This window comes from Sipha flava, unplaced genomic scaffold (assembly GCF_003268045.1).
Source record: "Sipha flava isolate LNK unplaced genomic scaffold, YSA_version1 270_pilon_pilon, whole genome shotgun sequence".
NCBI lineage: Eukaryota > Metazoa > Arthropoda > Insecta > Hemiptera > Aphididae > Sipha > Sipha flava.
Window position 1 is genome coordinate 325,653 of NW_020272934.1, and position 21,412 is coordinate 347,064.

General features: G+C 38.1%; 1 protein-coding gene across 1 annotated transcript; it reads left to right on the forward strand.

Moving 5' to 3' along the window:
• Positions 1-1,207: 1,207 nt before the first annotated feature.
• Positions 1,208-16,475, forward strand: LOC112685232 (protein big brother-like). Its single transcript, XM_025557060.1, has 5 exons — positions 1,208-1,665; positions 4,004-4,090; positions 4,167-4,283; positions 15,631-15,747; positions 16,293-16,475. Exons 1-5 carry the CDS (start codon positions 1,468-1,470, stop codon positions 16,434-16,436), a joined length of 663 nt encoding a protein of 220 aa, XP_025412845.1. The 5' UTR covers positions 1,208-1,467; the 3' UTR covers positions 16,437-16,475.
• The last annotated feature ends 4,937 nt before the right edge of the window (positions 16,476-21,412 follow it).

Below are 21,412 nucleotides of genomic sequence, written 5' to 3' on the forward strand. Positions count from 1 at the left end.
GTACTCTCGCCACTACCTCGGGTAAGTTTGGCATTTTTTTTTACCGGTAAAAATACGTGTCAGTATACCGTTTTGTGCTCCTGCGGGCGTGGACACCAGAGCATATTTTAACATACAAATTACGTGGCACTAATGCCCCTCCCCCTCTCAGTGATAATTGAATGCTACCCAGCGGTAGGTGATCGTGCCACTAACCAACGCATTCTCATGACGACCATACAGGAGTTAATTTTCCCTGTATGTTCCTCTGCAGAAGAACACCACATTTATGAACTACGATGATAGACAATTTTATTAAAATGCCATCCAGTGAAAATTACTAAAAATACGTCCTGGCTGCCCGAACACATGGGGAACGGGAAATAAATCAGCTCCGCACACGTATTCCAAACTGTTTGATAGCAATTCGATTTGTTCGACCGACTAAACACCGTGTTTCGCACACGAGACTATACAACGACCGAAAAAATGTGTAACGGTTAACGATTTTGATAATAATTCATTTTATAGCATCAGATAGATCAACAATGGGTTGTAAAAATAACTCCGACAAATGTTTACGACATCAGACTTAAAAATTGTGTTATAAGCAATACTTTTCTTCTGAATTCGTTTGAATCTCGGAGGTTATGATGATAACCTCGGTGCTGATGATTGTCTGACGCTTGTTTTGTGGTAACCTCTTAAGTGTTTAGAACTGATCCGATGAAAAAGGAATTACTCACGTACGACGTGCGATCGGGATGTGCTGAAATCGAGGTGTACGGGACACGTGAGTCGCGACGAACTCGGACGAAAAGGGAGTTCCGGTTTGACCCCGAAAAGCCTTAGGACCATGTGCCATTGATGTGTGTGGGAAGGGGGGTACTTTAGAACTTTCACTTTACCCGTTCCTCCCTTCAATTCGATCGCCGACTGTATATGACGCGAACACGTAAATAATATTCCACGTTTATACGTACCATGCGCAGGACGGGCAAGACATCGCGGTTTCCGTAGAAGACGCGCAAAACGTTCCCGGGAGAACAACGTACGTGTCCGCGGGTGAACATCGACGTCAACATCGTCACGTTCGAGTGCGCGTGCGTGCGCCGCCGCAACCCGAAGGGACGGGAGCGAGCGCGGGGGCGGGCGGAGGGAGCGCGGACACGCCTTCGGGGCACGCGATTGGTCGGCGAGCGACGTACGGTCGCGGGCGGCGCGCGACCGTTCTCGTCGAACGCGACCGTCGCATACGGTTACCGACGACGCGCCGCCACGCACGTTCTGCTCGCTGTCCCGCCGCGCGCTGTTCCCGCTCCAACCGCAAAGCTTTTCCCGAACCGATCCAGTCGTCGGGATCCCTGTCGAAATCGTCCACTCGGATCGAAACCCTTCGCACCATCCAAACCGACCGGTAGGAAGCTTGTCCGGACCGCGGATCGCAATTTGGTCTCTGCGCGCGCGCACCGGTACCCCGTAACGATTATGCTGATGATGAACGATTTCGGGTCGATGGCCCCGGGCAATATGATGCCGCCATCGTTCAATCCCATGTGCCAGGGCTTGTTCGAGCACCAGATGCCCAAGCCCAGACTGGCGTTCAAGATGCCGCGTGTGGTGCCCGACCAGAAGAACAAGTTCCAGACGGACGACCTGTTCAAGCGCCTGAGCCGCGAGAGCGACGTGAGTACCATAGTAATCCGTAGTAGCTGTAGTAGTAGTAAACCTCACGGTACGATTCGAACAATATTTAACTTTTAATAATATCACTATATAACTGTATAAGTTGATATAATTATCAATAATTAACTATTTAATTAACTTGCTCGTATCGGTTTCCGTTACCCTTACACGTTGTATTTCGGTTCCAGTCTATGTGATCCGCGAAACGTACAACGGACCGACAACCGTTTAACTATACCTAATTCGCGATTCTTATGAAAAAAATGTAAGAATAACAATGTGTGTATGTACGGAAAAAAAAACATTATTATTCGCGTTCTTTTGGAACAATGCGGTGTAATATTAAATATTGTACACAAGTTGACGATTTTTTAATGCAACGTTAATATTAATAAAATATATTATATGTACGTACCTGATATTATGCACTGTATATATATTTTATTTAATATTGTTTAATATTTCGATTTAATGCAAAACAATGTTTTCAAATGCTCGTACAACGTAAAACTGCACAAAGACCGAATGGTAAAAAAATAAAAAATACCATAAATGTACTGTTCGTGTTACAAAATTATAATTAGGGCCCGGATTTAAATGCACTTAAAATGATACAAATATGCTCTAAAAAATAGCCAAAAAATGTCTTTAAAAAATGCATTTTACCACAAAAATGACCTTATAAATGACATAATTTATTTTATTTTGGGTATTATTTAACATTCTATTTAATACATTAAAATCACATTCACTCGTAATCCGAGCAACTTCTGCAGGGTAATACGAACAATACGAACAAGCTGATTATTTGTTATTTTACCGAATACTGGTGACGTTCCATAGTTAATAATAAAGAAAAGATAAAAACTGAATCATAAAATAAAGATTGACAATATGTATGGAAAAATCCGATGAATCCTACTTAAATATCAAGAAAATAATTTGTCTTTTGATTTTATTTTGAATAAGCTAAATTTGTTTAGTATATCGAACAAATATGCATTAAAAACCAACAAAATGACCCAATAATACTAAAAATGCTCTAAAAATGAAAAAACGTCGAAATATGCAAAAAGGTTAGGTTATTATATATATATCTGTAAAAACTTCGCACGTGTGCTACCGATCCGAATGTATTTTTTACGTACAATGATCTTCCTAGTCAACAGTCCCCGTGTACCTGCTCTGCTGAACATCGATTTGCTGCGCGCCCACGCATAAATGCTATATGCTTTTCCTAAAACCTATTTAGCTTTTATCGTAACGTTGATAAAACATTAAAATGTTTGTAATTCATTACGTGTGCATTTGTACGTACCATGACTACGTGACTTGAGTCTGATCAAATCGACCTTTGAGTTTTTGATACATTTCAAATATGACCTAAACTGTTTGTAATCGTCGTATACACGTACAATCCGGCCGTCCTGTTATTTATTCGGACTTTACTATATTAATTTCGTTCTGAGTCAAGGGTGCGTTTATTATAGTTTTATTATTAATTTATGGCATCAACTACAGTAGTGTTAATAGCTTGTCCAGAAAAAAATTACATTGTACTTAAGGTTATATATGTTTCCGTTTTATTTTAAAGCAGAAAATCATGTTTACGATATCCAATAATGATCCGAACATTTCATATTAATTTTCCGGGACGTTGAATTCCTTTCTGGCTTCCGTGAAAACTTTGTAGGTATAGTAGATGACCATTTGCTTGGTGGAATTTCCGTGTAATGCATGTCGGGCATAGAGGTAGTTCTGTATTTTCCATAAGGTGATCGTATGAGAGAATACGGTACCTACCACTAAATCTTAATCGGTTGACTAATTACTTCTTATTTTTGATTTGATCCAAAGTTCAATAGAGTGTTTTATTTCTCATTTGTTGTCCGAGTTGTTGTGCAATTTCGTGTTTCGTGTACCCAAGCAGGTTTACAATTAATGTTTCTTTTTATATATCTTAGTGATAATTCAAATTAAATATCCATTTATATTCAGTGAATAGTACGAAAAAGACATAAAAAAAAATACGGAAAGATCTATTATTGAATTATGAAAATAAAGATTTTTAAATAAAACATTAATGTAATATTTTTGTTAATCTATACTTATAACAATAAACATTTATATTAGTTTTACATAGTCAATATAAATATATGCATATTTTTTATGTTTATTTATTAAATTTCAATATATTAAGATTTAACGTTAAATAAACCTTTAATATGCGCTCTTGTGTATAAAAATTATAAATAATAATATCCTATAGTTTTACTATTAAACAATTTATTTCAAATAATCGGACACTTTTATTTCATTTCAACTTTTATTTTTTTAGGTTAGATATACAAGCTATAGGGACAGACCACACGAAGAACGACAAAACCGTTTTCAAATGGGGTGTCGCGAAGGACATGTAGACATTGTATGTTTAATAGATATTCATTCGATTCGTCGTCGGACCATTTGCGTTTATTTCATTTTATTATTTATGTTTTTAGGCTTTTGCCACAACAGGAACGAATTTGCAACTCATGTTCACGCCAAATATGCCATCGATGGCATCATATCACCAACCAACAATTGGATATTGCGATTTTGAAAAAGAACAAGGAATGGTAAGAGTTTTTTTTATTTTTTTTATTCTTTAACTATGTAATTTTATTTGTAAGGAATTTTATTATGACTTAAGAGGTAATATTTATTCAGATTGATCAGTATATTGCACAATAGTATTATAAACTGGTATCTATATGGTATGGAATTTACAATAGTATTACAACACATTTAGTATTTGATTCAAAATTGTTTTATTTTATAAAGTAGCGCGTGCGTTGTAACTTACAGATGAGTAAATAAATATATTCACCGTTAAAATAACACATAACAGACTGAATTTAATTAAAAATCATTTGTACATGATAAATAAATATATTTATTAGTCGATATGAAAATAATATCTTAGGTATACGCGATTCTTATAGTTCTTTTCCTATTGTTTTATTTAAGTACATGTATACAATACAGCGATTATTGGATTGCACTATAATTATTACGTTAATGTCGACAATTTTTATTTTTTCCGGAAATCGTAAAAAGCAATCAGTATTCTTTTGCGGTCAACATTTTATTAAAAAATTATAATCTAATGCGTACATCATATCGTAGAATACCTACGAAATTACACGTTTTCAGAATTAATTATAATCCATTACGATAATCGAGACGAACAATCAAACAAAACTTTCTTCGAAATGCTCTACGATATGAATTCGCGTGCATTTTTCAAATGTATTTCTCGTATACTCTTATAATATTATGTGTAAATAATAATAATAATGTTAGTATATCTTGTTTAAAATATAACTAATGTTATGAATTAATGAAAACACTTCCTGTACTCTTCGAAATGCTATTCGCTATTCGATGACAACAGTGCCATTGGAACTGTGAAAACAAAATGGCGTCAATTGTAATCCCTCCCCTCTTCCATGCAACCCTCTTTTTTGAAAGCGTATTGATCCGCATTTTCCCCCTTGTCAACACTCCGGAATCTTTTGGGAATACTTGCGCGACAAAACTAAAAATGGAAACAGTCAACGTGAACACAATGCGAAGTAAACAATACGCGTGTTACACGCCTATACAGTTAGGTACTATAAGTACGATTTCAACGAGGCTAAATATCATATTATAACGCGAGGAAGAGAACTGTTATGCCGGGGTATATTTTTATATAAGGTTTTTAATAAGGTGTTTTGGAATAATGTTGTTGTTATCAATACACGCGTGATATTTTATCGGACTACAATTCGGGCGCGGAACAACGAAAACGGATTGGTAACAAAAATCAATGTACGCACTGTATTCGAAACACACGATCATATATACGCATTCTATTATACGTTGATTCGACATAGAATTACCCATGTAAACATATAATATTATTCATCGCTTAAGTTCTAAGCGTTTGAAAAACAAAATCACAATCATATTTACCGACACAGTTTTTACATCGTAGGCAGATTAGACTCGCGTCGAAAGCGCTATACAGCTACACGGTACACGACTTGATCTAAAATAATTATCACATGTTATGTTTTGGGTTGTGTATGAATATTAAGAGTTATAAAAATAAACGTACATGATATATATTTATGTACCTGGTTAAATGGTTAAAAACGCACAGTGTAAGCATGTCGTATTTTACATCCCTTACGAAAGCAGAAGAAAAAAAAACCCAACAGAAAATACACCGCGTAACCGGGGCACTATCTATAGCCGTATAGATAATATCATACAAAATATACAGTATCGTTGCGCGTAACTATCGATGGCCTCCCGATTGCTCAACAATATAATTACAACGTGCATTATACACCCTCGGGTGCGTACGTCTCTATTACGATTTATATACATCGTCGGATGTAATTGAAAAATTACCCGTGAAAAAGGCGGTACCTACATATTATGTTTCTTTTATGGTATAGGTACGTGTTTTTGACAGGCCTGACAAATTCACTGAAGAGCTGACAACACAATATGTGTATTCCGGGTTTCGATTTCAGATGTTTACGCGCGTACCTATAGACGATATTCTCTTTTTTTTTTTTACCCTCGCGCGTACTCCGGCTTAAGTGTGTATGGACTTCTATTGTTGTGGACCTGGCATTGTACATTATATACGCGTACGAGTAAAGCCACTTTTTTGTTTGTTTTTTTTCCTTTCTTTTTTTTTTTTTTTTTTTTGCAGATCTACTGGACACCGTAAAAATGCACGCGTTCGTATGATAATAAATAAATAAAGAAATGCATTAGAAACGTTTTCACTTTTTCTATAGAATTATGTACATTGTACTTGTATTGTTTGATAATAGGTTATCTACCCTATACGTAAGTGGTGTGCGTATTACGCGTATTCAATATTATACGACGATGACTCCATATACTGCTTAGCACAAGGGAAAAAGCGATTATTACAGACTTATGAATTGTTTAAAAATTAACACTACTGCAATTCAGTGTTGTCATTTCAGTACCTTATAATAATAACGTTGCACCGTGTAATTTCGAAGTATATAATCCGTCGCATAACCAATTATTTAGTTTTATCAAAACGACTGTTTTGGTGATAATAAAACACGGAAATAAATACGTTATAAATCACGAGATTGAGACGTACTATTTGAAATAATTTTTCACCATTAACCTCGGTGCCTGTGAACATAGCTATTTAGTTGTGTAAATAGGTCGTATCATGTGGTGCGATGTTCTTTTTCGTAGAAAATGTATTGTTATACCATTTAATGATTTAACTCTGTATTTGTATGCTTTTTGAAAATCATATTTATAAAAAAAAAAAATAACTGACTCCATTATTATAAATGTTCTTAATAACTGTGTCGAAGTTCACCCCAGTCTGACAACGAAATACTTTGCCGGACGACTGGCGTATCCTGACTGAACATTTTGAATTTATTCAAATTCTAACACTCTAACCATCCATATCAGATAAAACTTAATGAACCAAAAATAAAATTGTTAATATGTATACCAGGTAATTTATCTGACTCCGCCGTTTCGACGTTCTTTGAAAAATAACTTCAACTTTTGGTTAATAATCGTCATTGGTAAAACTTCCATCTTATTTCGATGTAGATTTGAACTCGGATGTAAGAATAAGTCATGAACCGGGATGTTGGTTCATTAATGGTCGTTACTGCGTATAATAATTCACCCTTAGAATTAAGTTTTCATTATTCAAAGTTTGTTTTTTGTAAATTTGAAAGGGTCTAGGACCTGCCGCAAAATAATAACTATACTGAACAATCACGCGCAATCTTTAAGTGTGTATTGTGTACAAAACTCGTTCACATGGAGTGAAAAAACCAAACGGTTTCACTTCATAATGAGCGCATAAAATGTGTACACATTTATTATCAGTGTATAAACGTCCTGTTCGCAATACACGTTCTTATGTCATACATTAGTGCAGTAAAGACTATATAAACGCTAAGTCATTTAGAATACATTTCAGTTATTTAACTAAGATTCCTGTACCTATAACTTAGCGTAATAAATACAATAAAATGAAATAATATTAATGTTTGATTTATATGAGATGTGGTAACAATATACGATATCGTGCGCGGGTGAAAATAAAAACAACTAAAAAGTTCTAAATAATAAACATAAGTACTAGAACGTATTAGGACAGCTTTTGGGATCATACGAGTTTACGTATTTTCGGTCTATCATAAAAATTGTTGTAATAAAAAAAGTGATATAAGTTTTTTTTTTAGCATTTTTTTTAAATATTTTAATTTGAAATCCATACTTATAAAAGCATGGTGAGTACGGTTATATTTTATACTAAGAGTAAGTATTGACATAATGCGGTTGATTAAGGATGAGACACCAATTAGATACAATTTACTCAATTACATTTTTATATATTTGTTGATTCACATAACATTCGAATTGGCAGTTTAGTTAGAATTGCATGGTACTATATTAGTAATAGGTCACTAATTCCTTTTTTCGATCTCATTTAAATTTAATTCACACGAGTGTTTTACGTCTACTTCACACGCATAGTTTTGTCTGAAAATATCTAAAACACGTTATTATATTAAGTGTTGTGGGAAATTGTGTAGGATTAGATGGACGATCAGATTACAGGATAACAGCGTAATTAGTATTAAATAATTAAACGTTTTATAACTAAAAGCGTTTTAACCATGTCTTCGCGTTAAACGTTTCATTTAATATCTTATCTGAATCGGATAGAAATGTTATCGCTAAAAAGTGAAAAGGAGCTAAAAAAAAAAAAATCAAAAAAATCGTAATGACGTGCTGTTATTGACGAGAGAATAATTAGTTACGTATGTAACAATTGTACCTACATGCATTCGTATCGCGGATCCATACGTTAGACGTTTCCCCTAATTATCGGCTGTTATATTATTGTGTTAACTCGTTCACGCCTATTCGGCCGCTGGTCACTTACGGTTATTAGTCGTGTCCGTCAAAAGTGGCCGGCGTTTGTTTATTATTATTATTATTCTTTTTACTGTACTGCCGTTATTACAATAGTAATAATGTTTCGATTGCTTTTTACAATCGAAATACCGGTGAACAAATTGCAATGGAAAAAAAAAACGTATAAAAAATACCCCGTTTCCCTCCAAAAGCCGTAACGTAGTCACACGCCCATCGGAAACGGTATAACAATTCGATTAAAACATGCGCGTCGTCGTCACCACTGCCGTGCACAAGAACTCCTCAGCTGGAGGTAAAAGGCGAAATAAAAAGAGAAATTACATTATTATTATTATTTTTTTTTACCCTATTTATTTACACAACCCCGACTGAGAATTCTGCAGTGCGTATACTTTCTCGCAGTCCCCGTCCATAAAAAATAGCAATAATGTTTTGTTACAGCATTAGTAACTCTTTGACTATCACAGCTTGAAACCGAAAAATGTTTTTTTTTTTTCACATTTCAACACCTTTATGTTTAGCGCATGCACTTGCAAAATTTACCGATTTTTTTTTTTTCAATTATTGTTCTCTGTGTTTTTTTTAAATTTTTTTTTTTTTTACACTCACAAACCCTTGTTGATAAGTTTATTAACAGACATCTGTCTGCTTGTTCGCCTAAAACAGATTTCGCCACCCACTGTCATATAGGCGTATGTGTGTACTAATAACATTTTACCCCTCCGTTGCACGACGTCTGGTGATAATTAACGACCCTTCGCGCTGACAAAACTCTTCATTTAAAATAACATTCGACATACCTATATAAATATATTATAATACATACAGCTGTAAATCGATTCGATTACCATATTCGGAGTCGTCTTTGGTCATGCAGAGGCCCTTTTAGAAGCAAACATACGATTATTATTTCACGTTATCAATGAATTTCCAAATCATAATAAACGTTTGGAATTCGAAACGATTTTTTCAGATTAACCTCTTTGTTAAATAACGTATCAACGTTATTATTTTATCACGGAAATATAATGAAATATAACTTTGTAGTCATCTGTCGCTGTACGTCGATAACTTGTTAATCAAATTTATAGCTAAAGAAATAATCGTCTTATTTTAAGTTAAATATTATTTGATATTATTTTTTAACTATAACCTAATACAGTCAAATATTTTGTTGAAATAGGTTGCGCCAATATGTGTTGTAACGTTAAGTTGTAAATTATACATTATAAATTATATTTTCCGTCGATCGGAGGCCCCGGATTCGTACTCCACGTGCCCTTAGAATAAAAAAGGCATTGACCGTATTTACTTATGCAGTTATACAGTTTCAGTTGCGTTTCAGATGGTCGACGACCAAATCGATATGGATACACGCATTCAGATCCGAAGGAGTATAAAATATATACTGAACTGATTGAATTACTATTTTTTTTTTCACGCATAATCTACCAACTTTATGTTATACAGTGAATTCACATTCATGATTTAATTGTATCTGCTTACGAATCGATGTTTAATCGTATAAACTTTACGCTTACGAATATTGTATATAATATATTAATCATTTAAAAAATGATTATTTGTATTAGAGTTAATATGATATTTAATAAAAACATGTATCTATTTATAAAAAAAGACCTTGCGTGGCCGCTAACGATTGTTCTCACCAGAAAAATAAAATAAACAACGAGATATTTTTAGACGCACATCGTTCTAAGCGCATCGTCGATGACTCCGTGACAATAACAACGTAGTTACCATGCACATTTCGAGTTACAACAACATGTGTCGTGTTGGCCGATGTGCATTACAATATTTATTATAACACACGCGCGAGGACACATGATCCTGCGCCGCGACTAGGATGGAAAAACTGCATTCCTCCGGTCAACCGACTACCTATACATACAACTTGCCCGGGTGCTATCCGGGAGTATACTCAACAGCTATCGAACGTACAATAATTATGATAATAATTATTATAATACGATGTCATATCGAATTTACGTGTCGGATTTCATCGCCCACTATTGCATAATATTATTATAATGCACACGTCCGTATATACGTTATGTGTGTGACGCACACCGACCGACTAGGATATGAAAACGATGTGCCGAACAAAGTCTTTACAACCAACATTATAATTTAATTATTATATTATACCATTTGGAAACAAAACGATTATCAAAGTGTATTTTCATTATTCAAAGTACCTAGATGTTGTACTCGTTACGTTATATCATATTCGGTGACAAGTATATTAAAGTATATTATAAGCGCTATTATTGTTCTATAACTATACATGTTTCGTACGCTAAAAAAAACAAACCACACGTAATATATTGTAACACGCACTCGCCAAGTGACCGATTCGAATTATCAACAAATGTATTTATGATAGAGGAAGGACAAGTTGATAAGTTACACAATGGTGTACCTACCTGAATCGCTATCTGTACAATAGTTTCAATCCTTGCGTGTAGATAATACGCGAATATAATAATTAATAATACGAATAACTTTCGTGTATAGCTCTGTGAACATTTTAAATTGTTTTGATTCACACACACGGTATGTTACTTTGGGTTTACGTTAATGGGAGGTCTCGCCATATATTTATTTATGCATTGTTATTCGGAGGCATATTACATAGGCACCCACGCGCCTTCGAACGGTCACTACTGATTTAGGGTGCAAGACCATACCGGTCATTCGCAAGTAAATACCCCGCACGGGTGGGCATTGTTGTATCGCGCTCCCGTGTAGCCCGTGTACGTTGTAACGTAAAAGCGAAGAGACATATTATCAGTGCGCGCACGCACGCGCGGGCCCGATGTCCGATGTCCGTTTTATCCGTGTGCAACAGGTATATAATACACAACACGTCACACGACGAAACACACGTACATGCCTCGTTCCCTCGGGTCAAGGCTGCAGGGTATCGCCGACCGGTGTCCTGGGTGGTCCTAGCCCGCAACGAGCGTATTACTTCCATAACGTCGGTCGTTGTCAGCAAGAGCAACAGCAGCAACAGCAGCAGCGGTAGTAGTAGTACTTGCGGTACCGGTAGTGTAATGGTCGATGCACGTAATACGCCTGACTGCCTTCGAGTATTGCATATGAAAAATATTACAATATATAACGCGTAACGTGGGGTTTTTTTTTTTTTGTGCAATGAGCACACTATAATTATCGACGGATTTATTCTTATTCTGTGATGGCCACTGGTCTCGAAAACATTACGGGTCGAGGTGAACCGTCGCAGATTTTGCGCAAGAGTTCGGTGAATATACGATAGCCATGCGATTTATTATTTGTGTACATTTTTTCCCCAAAAATCGACGTAGAAACTTTTCCGTTAATGTTAACGAGAATGAACTACAGATCGTTTTGGCGATCGGACGGTTTTGTTTTTGCGAATACAACTCTGCGGCGCGACCATTCCGCGATTAGGATCCCCCGAGGACGCCACGGGTCACTGGTCAAGAAACCTTCCCACTCTCCGCACAGTGTGTGCGATACCCGTCGTGCACGTCTTGCGAATCGCAGAGATCGGTTTCAATTGAGAACCGCAAAAAAAAAAAAAAATAAGATATTTTCCTTTCCGGCCGAGTGGCTTTTAAAACGGGCCACCCTGCACTGCGGTGCATCGCGTCCGTACAAACTCCGGTCACGCGTTTTTGACCGTGAAAACAATTCCATTTTCGCATCGTCTCCTCTGCTCTCCCCGTTGTGTTGTAGGTCGAGTTCCGTTTTCGCGTCCGTCGCGCGCCACGACATGTGCGTCATCGTAATTCGTGTATTCCACGCGACGCTAAGACCAATTGAACGACCCGCGAAACACCCGTAAAACGTAAACGTGTGCGCTGATGCGGTGTTTTTTTTTTTTTTTACAAATATTCATAATAACAGTAGCAATACTGACATATACGCAGCTGTAGTGCTGTAGGTATACCGCTATTATTGTACCGTGCCGTTTGATACGTCTATAATAGCACGAACTCGGAAGTTTGTAGTTACATTAATTTTAATTAATTTAACATTATATTTATAATATTATTATTAATAATAGCTCTACAGACCGCGTTGTTATCGGTATTAGGTTGATGTTTAAGTGTATGTTGGTAAATAAATGCATCGAACGAAGTCGGGTCTTTTAATTAATAAAAAAAAAAAAAAAAAAACAGGGACGATTTCAAACAAATTACCAGGACCTGTGTCGGTCCGTCCCTACGGCGCGTACGTGTTTTCGTTAAAAACCTGAAAAATAACACAATTTAAAAACAAAAATCAAGACGAAGTGCACAAATACACGAAATTTTGTGCGATCCTGAAACAACGGTCGAAGAGAGTTGTAACTGCCCACGGTTTCAACGGGTATAATATATAGAGACGAAAGTGCGGTACAATCGAACTCCATTTGACGAAACTTTCTTACCGATGAGTACACACGTTTTCATCGCGATGGTCGTATACCGTTCGTAGGACTAACGGGCCGAGTTGGTGAACGAGTCGTCACAGTTTCACCGATTTCACGCGCATTCGACACCACACGCGAGTTACACGCGTCATAAATCGCGCGACAGACAACGCGCATAAGGGCTGACCATGTATCAAATCGACGACATTCGTTCGGAAAGGGTTTCATTGCCCACCGCGGCCAGCCAACGCCCGGCGCTCGAACCCTTTTTTCAACCCGCCCCCTGCCCCTTGCTGGGCTCCATCCATTGTGCTCGCGCCTTTTCGCAACGGTCCCCCGCGGTAACCTGGTACACGTCCGAACGCGCGACCACGGCACGCGGGACGCGCCCTTTATGAGGACGTTTCTTTTTTGTGACGAGTAACTTCTTTTTCCCGTTTTTCTGCGCGCCACTGTCGAACGCACGTATGGACATTTAGAATTTAAGAATTTACCCTTTTAAAAAGTTATTAAATGGACAAACAACGGACGGGTGTGGAAAAAGAACGCGAAAAAAAAAAAAAAAGCGATTTAAATTTTAGATATTGGTTTTAGAGGTCTCTTAAAGCACCTCTGTCATTGGGCGTAATACACGTGGATCGGCGGGGTTGATCGCGACAACTATAACAACGCGCAGCGGTCCGTTTACATTAAATACGTCCGACTTAACCTCCCGGGGAGGATCGCGGCGGGTTTGCTTCGCAGTTCCGCGAAAAGTTCTCTGACGATACTATCGATCGGATGGTGACGTGTGTTCTTTGGATCCCTTCGGATTCGCACGCACCGTTCTCGATGCGACTCGTCGATTCGATATCGTTTCGCGAGCCCTATAACGATTTATTTTTTCTACCAACAGGATCTTGCCACGTATCGTGATGATCCTTAGTGTCCGACTCGTGCGTTATCCTCGGCGAAAGGATTTACGGTACACCTTGAGCGTGGAGGCGCAAAACTAGGGTAGCCGAGGAAAAGGAGAATTTGCTCCCCCTTACTTTGGTTAGGTGGATGGTTAATTTTCGAACATAACGATAACCATACATCGATAAACGTATACCACTTACGTGGTTACGTATTACCCAAGCGCAGCGACAAATTTTTTTTCGTTCGGTGGGTATTGAATACTTTCGTTTTGCCTTCACCTCCTCCCTCTCATAGATAATTTCTCTTCCCAATGATTGAATTTTTCGTCACATTACAACACAGGTAGACATTCAAACGCGTGTTCGTCGTCGTCGTTACTCGTCGCCGACAATCCACGTTTCACGACACTTAGATGCCTATGATCGCCACAGAAACAGTAAATGAACATATAAACGCATAAATACGTCGAAATCGCGCTGCGGGAGAAACTATTTATACACATGCGTGTGTGGGACGTATTTTTTTTCAAACGGTTTATGCACGGAGACGTCACCGCCTAAATAACCTGTTGTAGACCTCTCGCGCCAAAGGGATTGTCCCCTTAAACCTCGAGCTCCGCGTGCACACGTCACATTTAGACGATACTCTAAGGAACCATAACTCTTTTCTCCCGCGGTTCGCCACCCCCGTGTACACGCGTACGTCCAAATGTTGCACGGCACGGCAGGCGTTGCACCCTGTCCCATATCTGTTACACTACAGGATGCTCCCAGTGTAAATCAATTGATAACAATAACCGATTTCGGGAGTCTGCGGGTTATCGATCGATTTTGTTTGCCGAACAACAAAAATTTGTCGATTCTCTGTTTCCCAACGTTTCGATCGTAAGTAAACCGTCGGTATATGGTGTTGTTCGACAAATAAATCACGTACAAGTTATTCAGTACCCTTCTCCCACGGATCAATATAGGTTTTATCCGACGAACAACATTTGGTCGCCGCCCAATTCGGAGAAGACAACATCTGTAGCGAAAAATACTTGTCAACATTTTTCGTTTTACTCACAAGTGTACTCGTCGAATACGTTTATCCGACCAACAGTTGTTGGACGCGAAACCGTGTAACGATTATCGCGCATACCTCACCATGACCTTATTCTTACCGTATAAGAGGTGACGTTACAGCTGCATGACCGAAACACCGCAACTTGTACTTCTCATGTACACCACGTAACAGCATTTGTCTGCGTTTATTGTGTGACTCATACGCGCGCGTGTTTTCACTTCACGATGATAATCACAAGCGTAATACCACATGTATCATAGTACATATCACGGCCGTAGACGTAATCATTCTAGTAATAAGGGTTCACAACGAGCCAGCAAGACAAAAACATTCCCTCTGTGCCATGGCAATTGAACCGTAGCTTACGGTTATTATTTCATACGCGATTTGGTGACTTGAATAAAAATACTAGATGTCAGTTTAGTACTGTCGTTCAAAACTTCCAAAAATGACCGGTGCATACGTTTACAATTTAAAAGCATTTACTTGTTTACCGATTACGTACACAATTTACACTACCGGTTTTACCGGTGCACAAAATCACACAGCTAATCGTATCCTATATTTCGCAGGTTCACATTTTGTCGCCGTTCATAATGAACGGAGTTTGCGTGCAATGGAAAGGTCGGATCAGTTTAGAAAAGTTAGACGGCATCGGGTGCTTGGAATTCGACGAAGAACGGGCAATGGTACGTATGGACTGCGCGTGAACAACGACATTTGAACGTAGAACACGGTTTATCGCGATGAAGACGCGATGAATGTATTCGAGCAAAGTCCCAGGGCGATATCGCAATAAAACGCGTGTGCCATAACGCGTTTAGAAAAGCATCGAAGGCCGTTGTCGTCACATTTTTATTTTCTATTGTTTCTACTATGTTATCGATTATTTTTCTCTAGGATTTTATCTGTTTTCATTCTTATACCGGTCGACCGCCGTGCAAAAATACCATTGCTACAAACCAGAAGTACACCTCCAACGGAAATGCAAATCCGATGGGAGGTGTACGAAAATCTGTTCCGCGCTTAGTCTTTCCGCTATCATTTTATCTAGCGAACAAACAAATAAAAACAAATACGTTTTCGTTCGAGCGGGAGATTTTAGCTCAGTGGTTCCGAGTGATTTCGCATACGATTCGATAAAACGCGTTAGGGGGTGGGGTACTAAGGAGACCATAGAACACGCAATGATAAAAAACGCTTGTTGACCGATGACATTTTTAATCTGCTGCAGGTCGAACATCAAATACTGCAAGAACAAATCGAGAGGTACAACAACCGCATAAAAGACCACCAGGACAAGTCGCGAGCGTACAGACACCAAGAACGCGTTAACATGCCCGATATGGACGTCAACAAGAGATTTAATAATTTTTAGTCCTTTGTTTTTATTATTATTATTTTTTTTAACATGTTGTTTTTCCTTTTCTTTCACTCGCATTTCCTATTTTTTAATTCCTTTTTTTTCGTTGTATATTTTCGTTGGCATTAGAAAAAAAAAATTATTTTAATCATTCGCGAATCGTGTATAATATATATAAGTACTCATTATATACCTATTACATATTATTACTATCATGATTATAAGATTCGTGTTTTTTTTTCTTTTATTATTTATTGATTGTTTGTACAACACCTACCAATACAATATAAATACGTATAAATAAATAATATATCATCACAAAACGTGTTACCTGTATGTTTATAACAATATAGCCCTTATTTTTTCTTTTTTCCTCTTTTTTTCTCGCTGTCACGTCGAGACACAAACAAAAACGAGAGTTCGTCGCACACGTACACGCGTACAGAGATCCGGGGTCGTTCTGACCGTGTACAACGAGTGCCGGCGGCATTAGGTCCTCAGGTACTCGACAAATTCAGTCCGTCGGACTAGGTTATGTCAGTTGTGTCCACTAACGTGAAAATAAAAGTCCGCTACTTATCACGGATCAAATCCACCAGCGGACTAAGTCTGGTCAGGTTAAAGGAGGAAATTCGTTGACTTGTGTCCTGAGGACCAAGTCCTCTGGTATTTAAAATCCGTTCTAAAAGATCTGCGGATTTATACAAAGGACTAATACTGGTTAGGTAAGTTATTTTAGTCATTTTACAAGAACACGGAAGTCGGCAATCTATAGTTGACAGTCAGACGGTGACACAACGTGAACTAAGAACTATCGTTTACAACCAAGCCCGGATAGGCCAGTCGAGTGTTCGAGAAATCTCGAGGGGCCCCTAAAATATACGGCCGATAGGAGAAAAAGGCCACAAATCTCAATGCACGTACATATAATATAATTTGCAACATTACGATCTTTATGGTTTACTTATATATTGGCTATATCACAATAATTAATAGCCGAAAAAATAACGTATAATATTATCTCGAATACTTAAAGGAGCACTCGATGAAAAAAAAAATATTCTTTACATTTTTTTTAAATGTTAAACTATTGTTGCTACTGCTATATGAAATGATTTGCTTAAAATCCGATTTAAAAAAAATGATCATTCTGAGAGATATTAAGAAATGTAGAATAGCCGCGTGACGTCACTGGGCCCTATTCATCGTAATTGCCTATCTTATATGTGTAAAAGTTCTTCGCTTTACACAACGATTTCCCAACCTAAACATTTTATTTTTGAAATTTAATTTGCGTATAACTGTGTGGTTTTATGTGTTTAAGACGATACAAGTATCAGAATTTCAATATGATGTTTAGTTTTTCAAATATTAAAAATCTTAAAAGAAACATTTTTGTTAAACGGCATGTCACGGCGAACGGCGATCGAACTACAGGTCCGTCGACTGCCACTATCTAATCTTCTAATCTAATTCTACGGATTTTACACACTACACTCACATTTATATATATAAATAATAAATAATTAGGACGTTTAATGAAAAAACCAATTGCAAAACACATAAAACAGTTTTTTCACAATTCAGATAGACTCAACCCAGGATATAAATGTATACGACCAACTGTCTATAATAATTCGGTATGTTTCAGAAGATGTAAATGAACGTCTAATAGCATTAGTAAATTGCAAAAGTAAAACAGGGAAAAATGTCAGAAAACATTTCAGAAAATGTCCTGATACTTATAATGTAATATTTATGGTGTTATCTTTTGACATTTGTTTGATTATTTTGTGTGATGTTAACCGACATCAATTAAGAATATGGAGGTGATATAAATGAAAAAATGTTTATCAAATAATGATAATATAACTATCCAATAGTTTATTGATGCCGCTTTAGACAATTATTTATTTTTGATATAGTTGTTATTATATTAAATGTCAAAAGATATGAATATATAGTTAAAATTAATTTAATTTACTAATTACTAATACTAATTATACTAATATACATACGAGTAATATCACTAATGTTATGTTTTACAATATTATAACAGTACCGTAATTAATAATTGATTTTAAAATATAAAAACACGAAGTTGTCTTGTTTAGCGATGAAAGGGACGTCGGTGGTGCCTTTTCAATAGGCGATTTTCGTTTACTAAGGACTACTAATGGTCTGACAGAACAGTATCCTGTTACCCTTCCCCCGTCGCACGGCCGCATCAAAACGCCAAGTCCGCCGGCGGTGCTCTGCAGGGCCGTGACAGGACGACTCCCCGTAGCGCAGCGACGGCGGCAAAAGTCGATTCGAATGTACCCGTCGTACGATATTGTTATATTATTATTATGTTCGTACAATGTGTTCGGGATAATAGTACAACGACGTGTCATTCCGCGCGTTTGTTCTCGTCTCGGATGTGTAGGCGTTGAGAGATGTACGCGAGTTTTCGGGGAACCAATAACGCGTGATAATAATACGTGTTTGATATCGAGACCGCGTGGTGATATACGTTTTCCTCTGGTTTCTGATCCCGCGAGCGCTCGCACACACAATCAGCATACTCTAACTAACACACACACACACACACAAACCGGTGGAAATAAAACGTAAAATAATAATACGACGATAATGCGAGAAAAAAAGAAGAATCAACAAAAAAAAAAAAAATTCAAATAATGCGATACACTCGCTTTGTATACGTGTATTATGTAATGTATACTGTATCCTATGTGAATGCGCGACGCAGAGTGTGTAGGAGAGAAGTGTTCCGACGACGAAGAAGTGAGACGACGGGTTCTGCGTAAATATTTTCGTTTCGAGGGTGTCATCGCGACGACGATGTCCTTTGTCCGGCCGTAACGCAGTTCTCCTTCTCCCCGACCCGTTGCATGCGACAATACGATACGAGAAGGACTCTGCGCCGTTTCGCGTCAACACAAATGATATAGGTATTATCGCGGGGCTTTGTTACATAATAATAATAAACAACGCGCGCGCGCGTATCGAGTCCCTCTTCTCGCGTCAAATATCTCGTACACATGACTACACGTCTCCGTGTACGTTTTTTATAGGCATACGAACGATACATAAAACACTCGCACGTGAATATACATATATTATTGTGTACACGGTAATTCGCATCGAGATTTACGTACGCGTTGGTCCGTCCGCGACACACGCATCGTCGTCGTTCGCTAAATGTTCGCGTCTCGATCGTCCGGTGTACAGAAATTATTGTATTTATACAACAAAACGTAATACAACGGACAACGGTGTGCGATACGTTCGGGCCGGGAAAATTGGAACGTTTGAGCGCGGTGCACAGTCGTACGTGTTATTATTATGACACAATAGGTGTTAGTCAAAAGGAAAACTCTTAGGAAGAATAAAATGTAAAAGTAGAAACCGTAAAAATCTCGTCAATCCTTTCATAACGAGTAAGCTCGATAATCGGCAGGATTTGTAACGCTGTGACGAATGGATAATAATCAATATTGACGTGGACACATTGATCGTCGTCGATTACGGAAAATCAATTAAGAATTATATTGATAATCGCTCCGCAATATTGTCTTAGCGCTCAAAAGTCTCGTGCCAGCGGTTCGGTCTCGAAATATCGAGCGCGTTCTGCTAAAAACAAGCGAGCTCGTCACGCGAAACAATATGACTAACGGTATGAAGCACACAACTGTCAATTTTTGACTTCGAGGAACGGCATCATACGTACTCGCTGGTGTTACACACGGAGTACGCATACCGAAACGCACGATGAGTTCGAAATCGAACGGAACCGCGTACGTGCGCGTATAAATTAGAAAGAAGTGAAACAAACGAAAACGTTTTGTCAAAAATCCAACGATTATACAGGCCTGCGGGAAACGAACTTCGCGATCGCGTGTTAACAACACGAGTCTTCCAGTGGAAGACGACCATGGTTTGGTGCGGGTCACGGTTTTTTCCCTCGTCTCTTCGGACTCTCTTCGGACGCCGCGAACACGCGTTGGGAATCGCGCGTTGACGGTGCACGTCTGCGGTAGGGGATTAAAAATGCACTGTGAGAGCGTTTCGCACTTGTGTTTGATCGCGTCTTCTGAACGCCCGAAATGGAAAAACCGTGTATAGCACAGTTGCGCGTGTAAGCCCGTCGTCGGACCGCGCGCGCACCAGATTATATTATTAACGGTCGCCGCGCCCGATACGAGTCTTCGTGCGAACCGCGTTCTGTTTGCACAGCCTACGCGCCCGCCGATCCGAGAAATGCTATGGACTCGGTCGCGCAGTTAGGGCGGCCTTCCGGGCGCAGGATCAAAGGATACAGCGACGCGCGCACTTACGCTTGTACACACGTGGTGTTCCGACGACGCGCGTTTTATAGCGGGTCCGACGGATCAGTGGCGTACGCGTGCAACTATTTGTCGTGGGCGACGGTTATTTTTATTTTTTTTTTTTCGAATGGAAAGCGTACACTTGAAAAATAAACACCCGCACTGCGGCGGACGGATCGGTTTGCAGAACTCATCACGCGGTCGTTGAAAATATTTTGAAAAACTGAAATCGACACGAAACGAATGCAAATAATGCATAACCCCACGTTGGCGATCTGTAATACCATACGCCTGCGGATATTATGAGATGTATTCTGTTGGCTATCGAAAAACCTATTTAAAAATATTATTTTCACGAGCGATTCAAATACAATTGAATACGTTTGAATACTTGAACGATAAAAATAAATTAAATATTTTTAAATAATAATCATCTTCTTGTCCGTTACACTGACAAGTATTTGTTTGATTTTCAATGTTTTTAAACAAACCAACACTACCGTTTATCCAGTGTATCTGTAAATAATTATCGAACATTTTAAAAATCAGTGACGACACAAAGTTGACCAATAGCAGTAGAACCGTGTCATTTGAATTTCATTTTAGATTTTGTAAACACAGTTAGCGTTTTAAAACAAACGTTTATCATGAAATGTACAT

Bases quoted from the DNA above. Each gene is read 5' to 3' on its own strand.
- LOC112685232 (XM_025557060.1), top strand. From the start codon at position 1,468: ATGCTGATGATGAACGATTTCGGGTCGATGGCCCCGGGCAATATGATG. The intron at 1,666-4,003 runs GTGAGTACCATA...TTATTTTTTTAG, and splicing joins GCCTGAGCCGCGAGAGCGAC to GTTAGATATACAAGCTATAG. The intron at 4,284-15,630 runs GTAAGAGTTTTT...TATATTTCGCAG, and splicing joins TTGAAAAAGAACAAGGAATG to GTTCACATTTTGTCGCCGTT.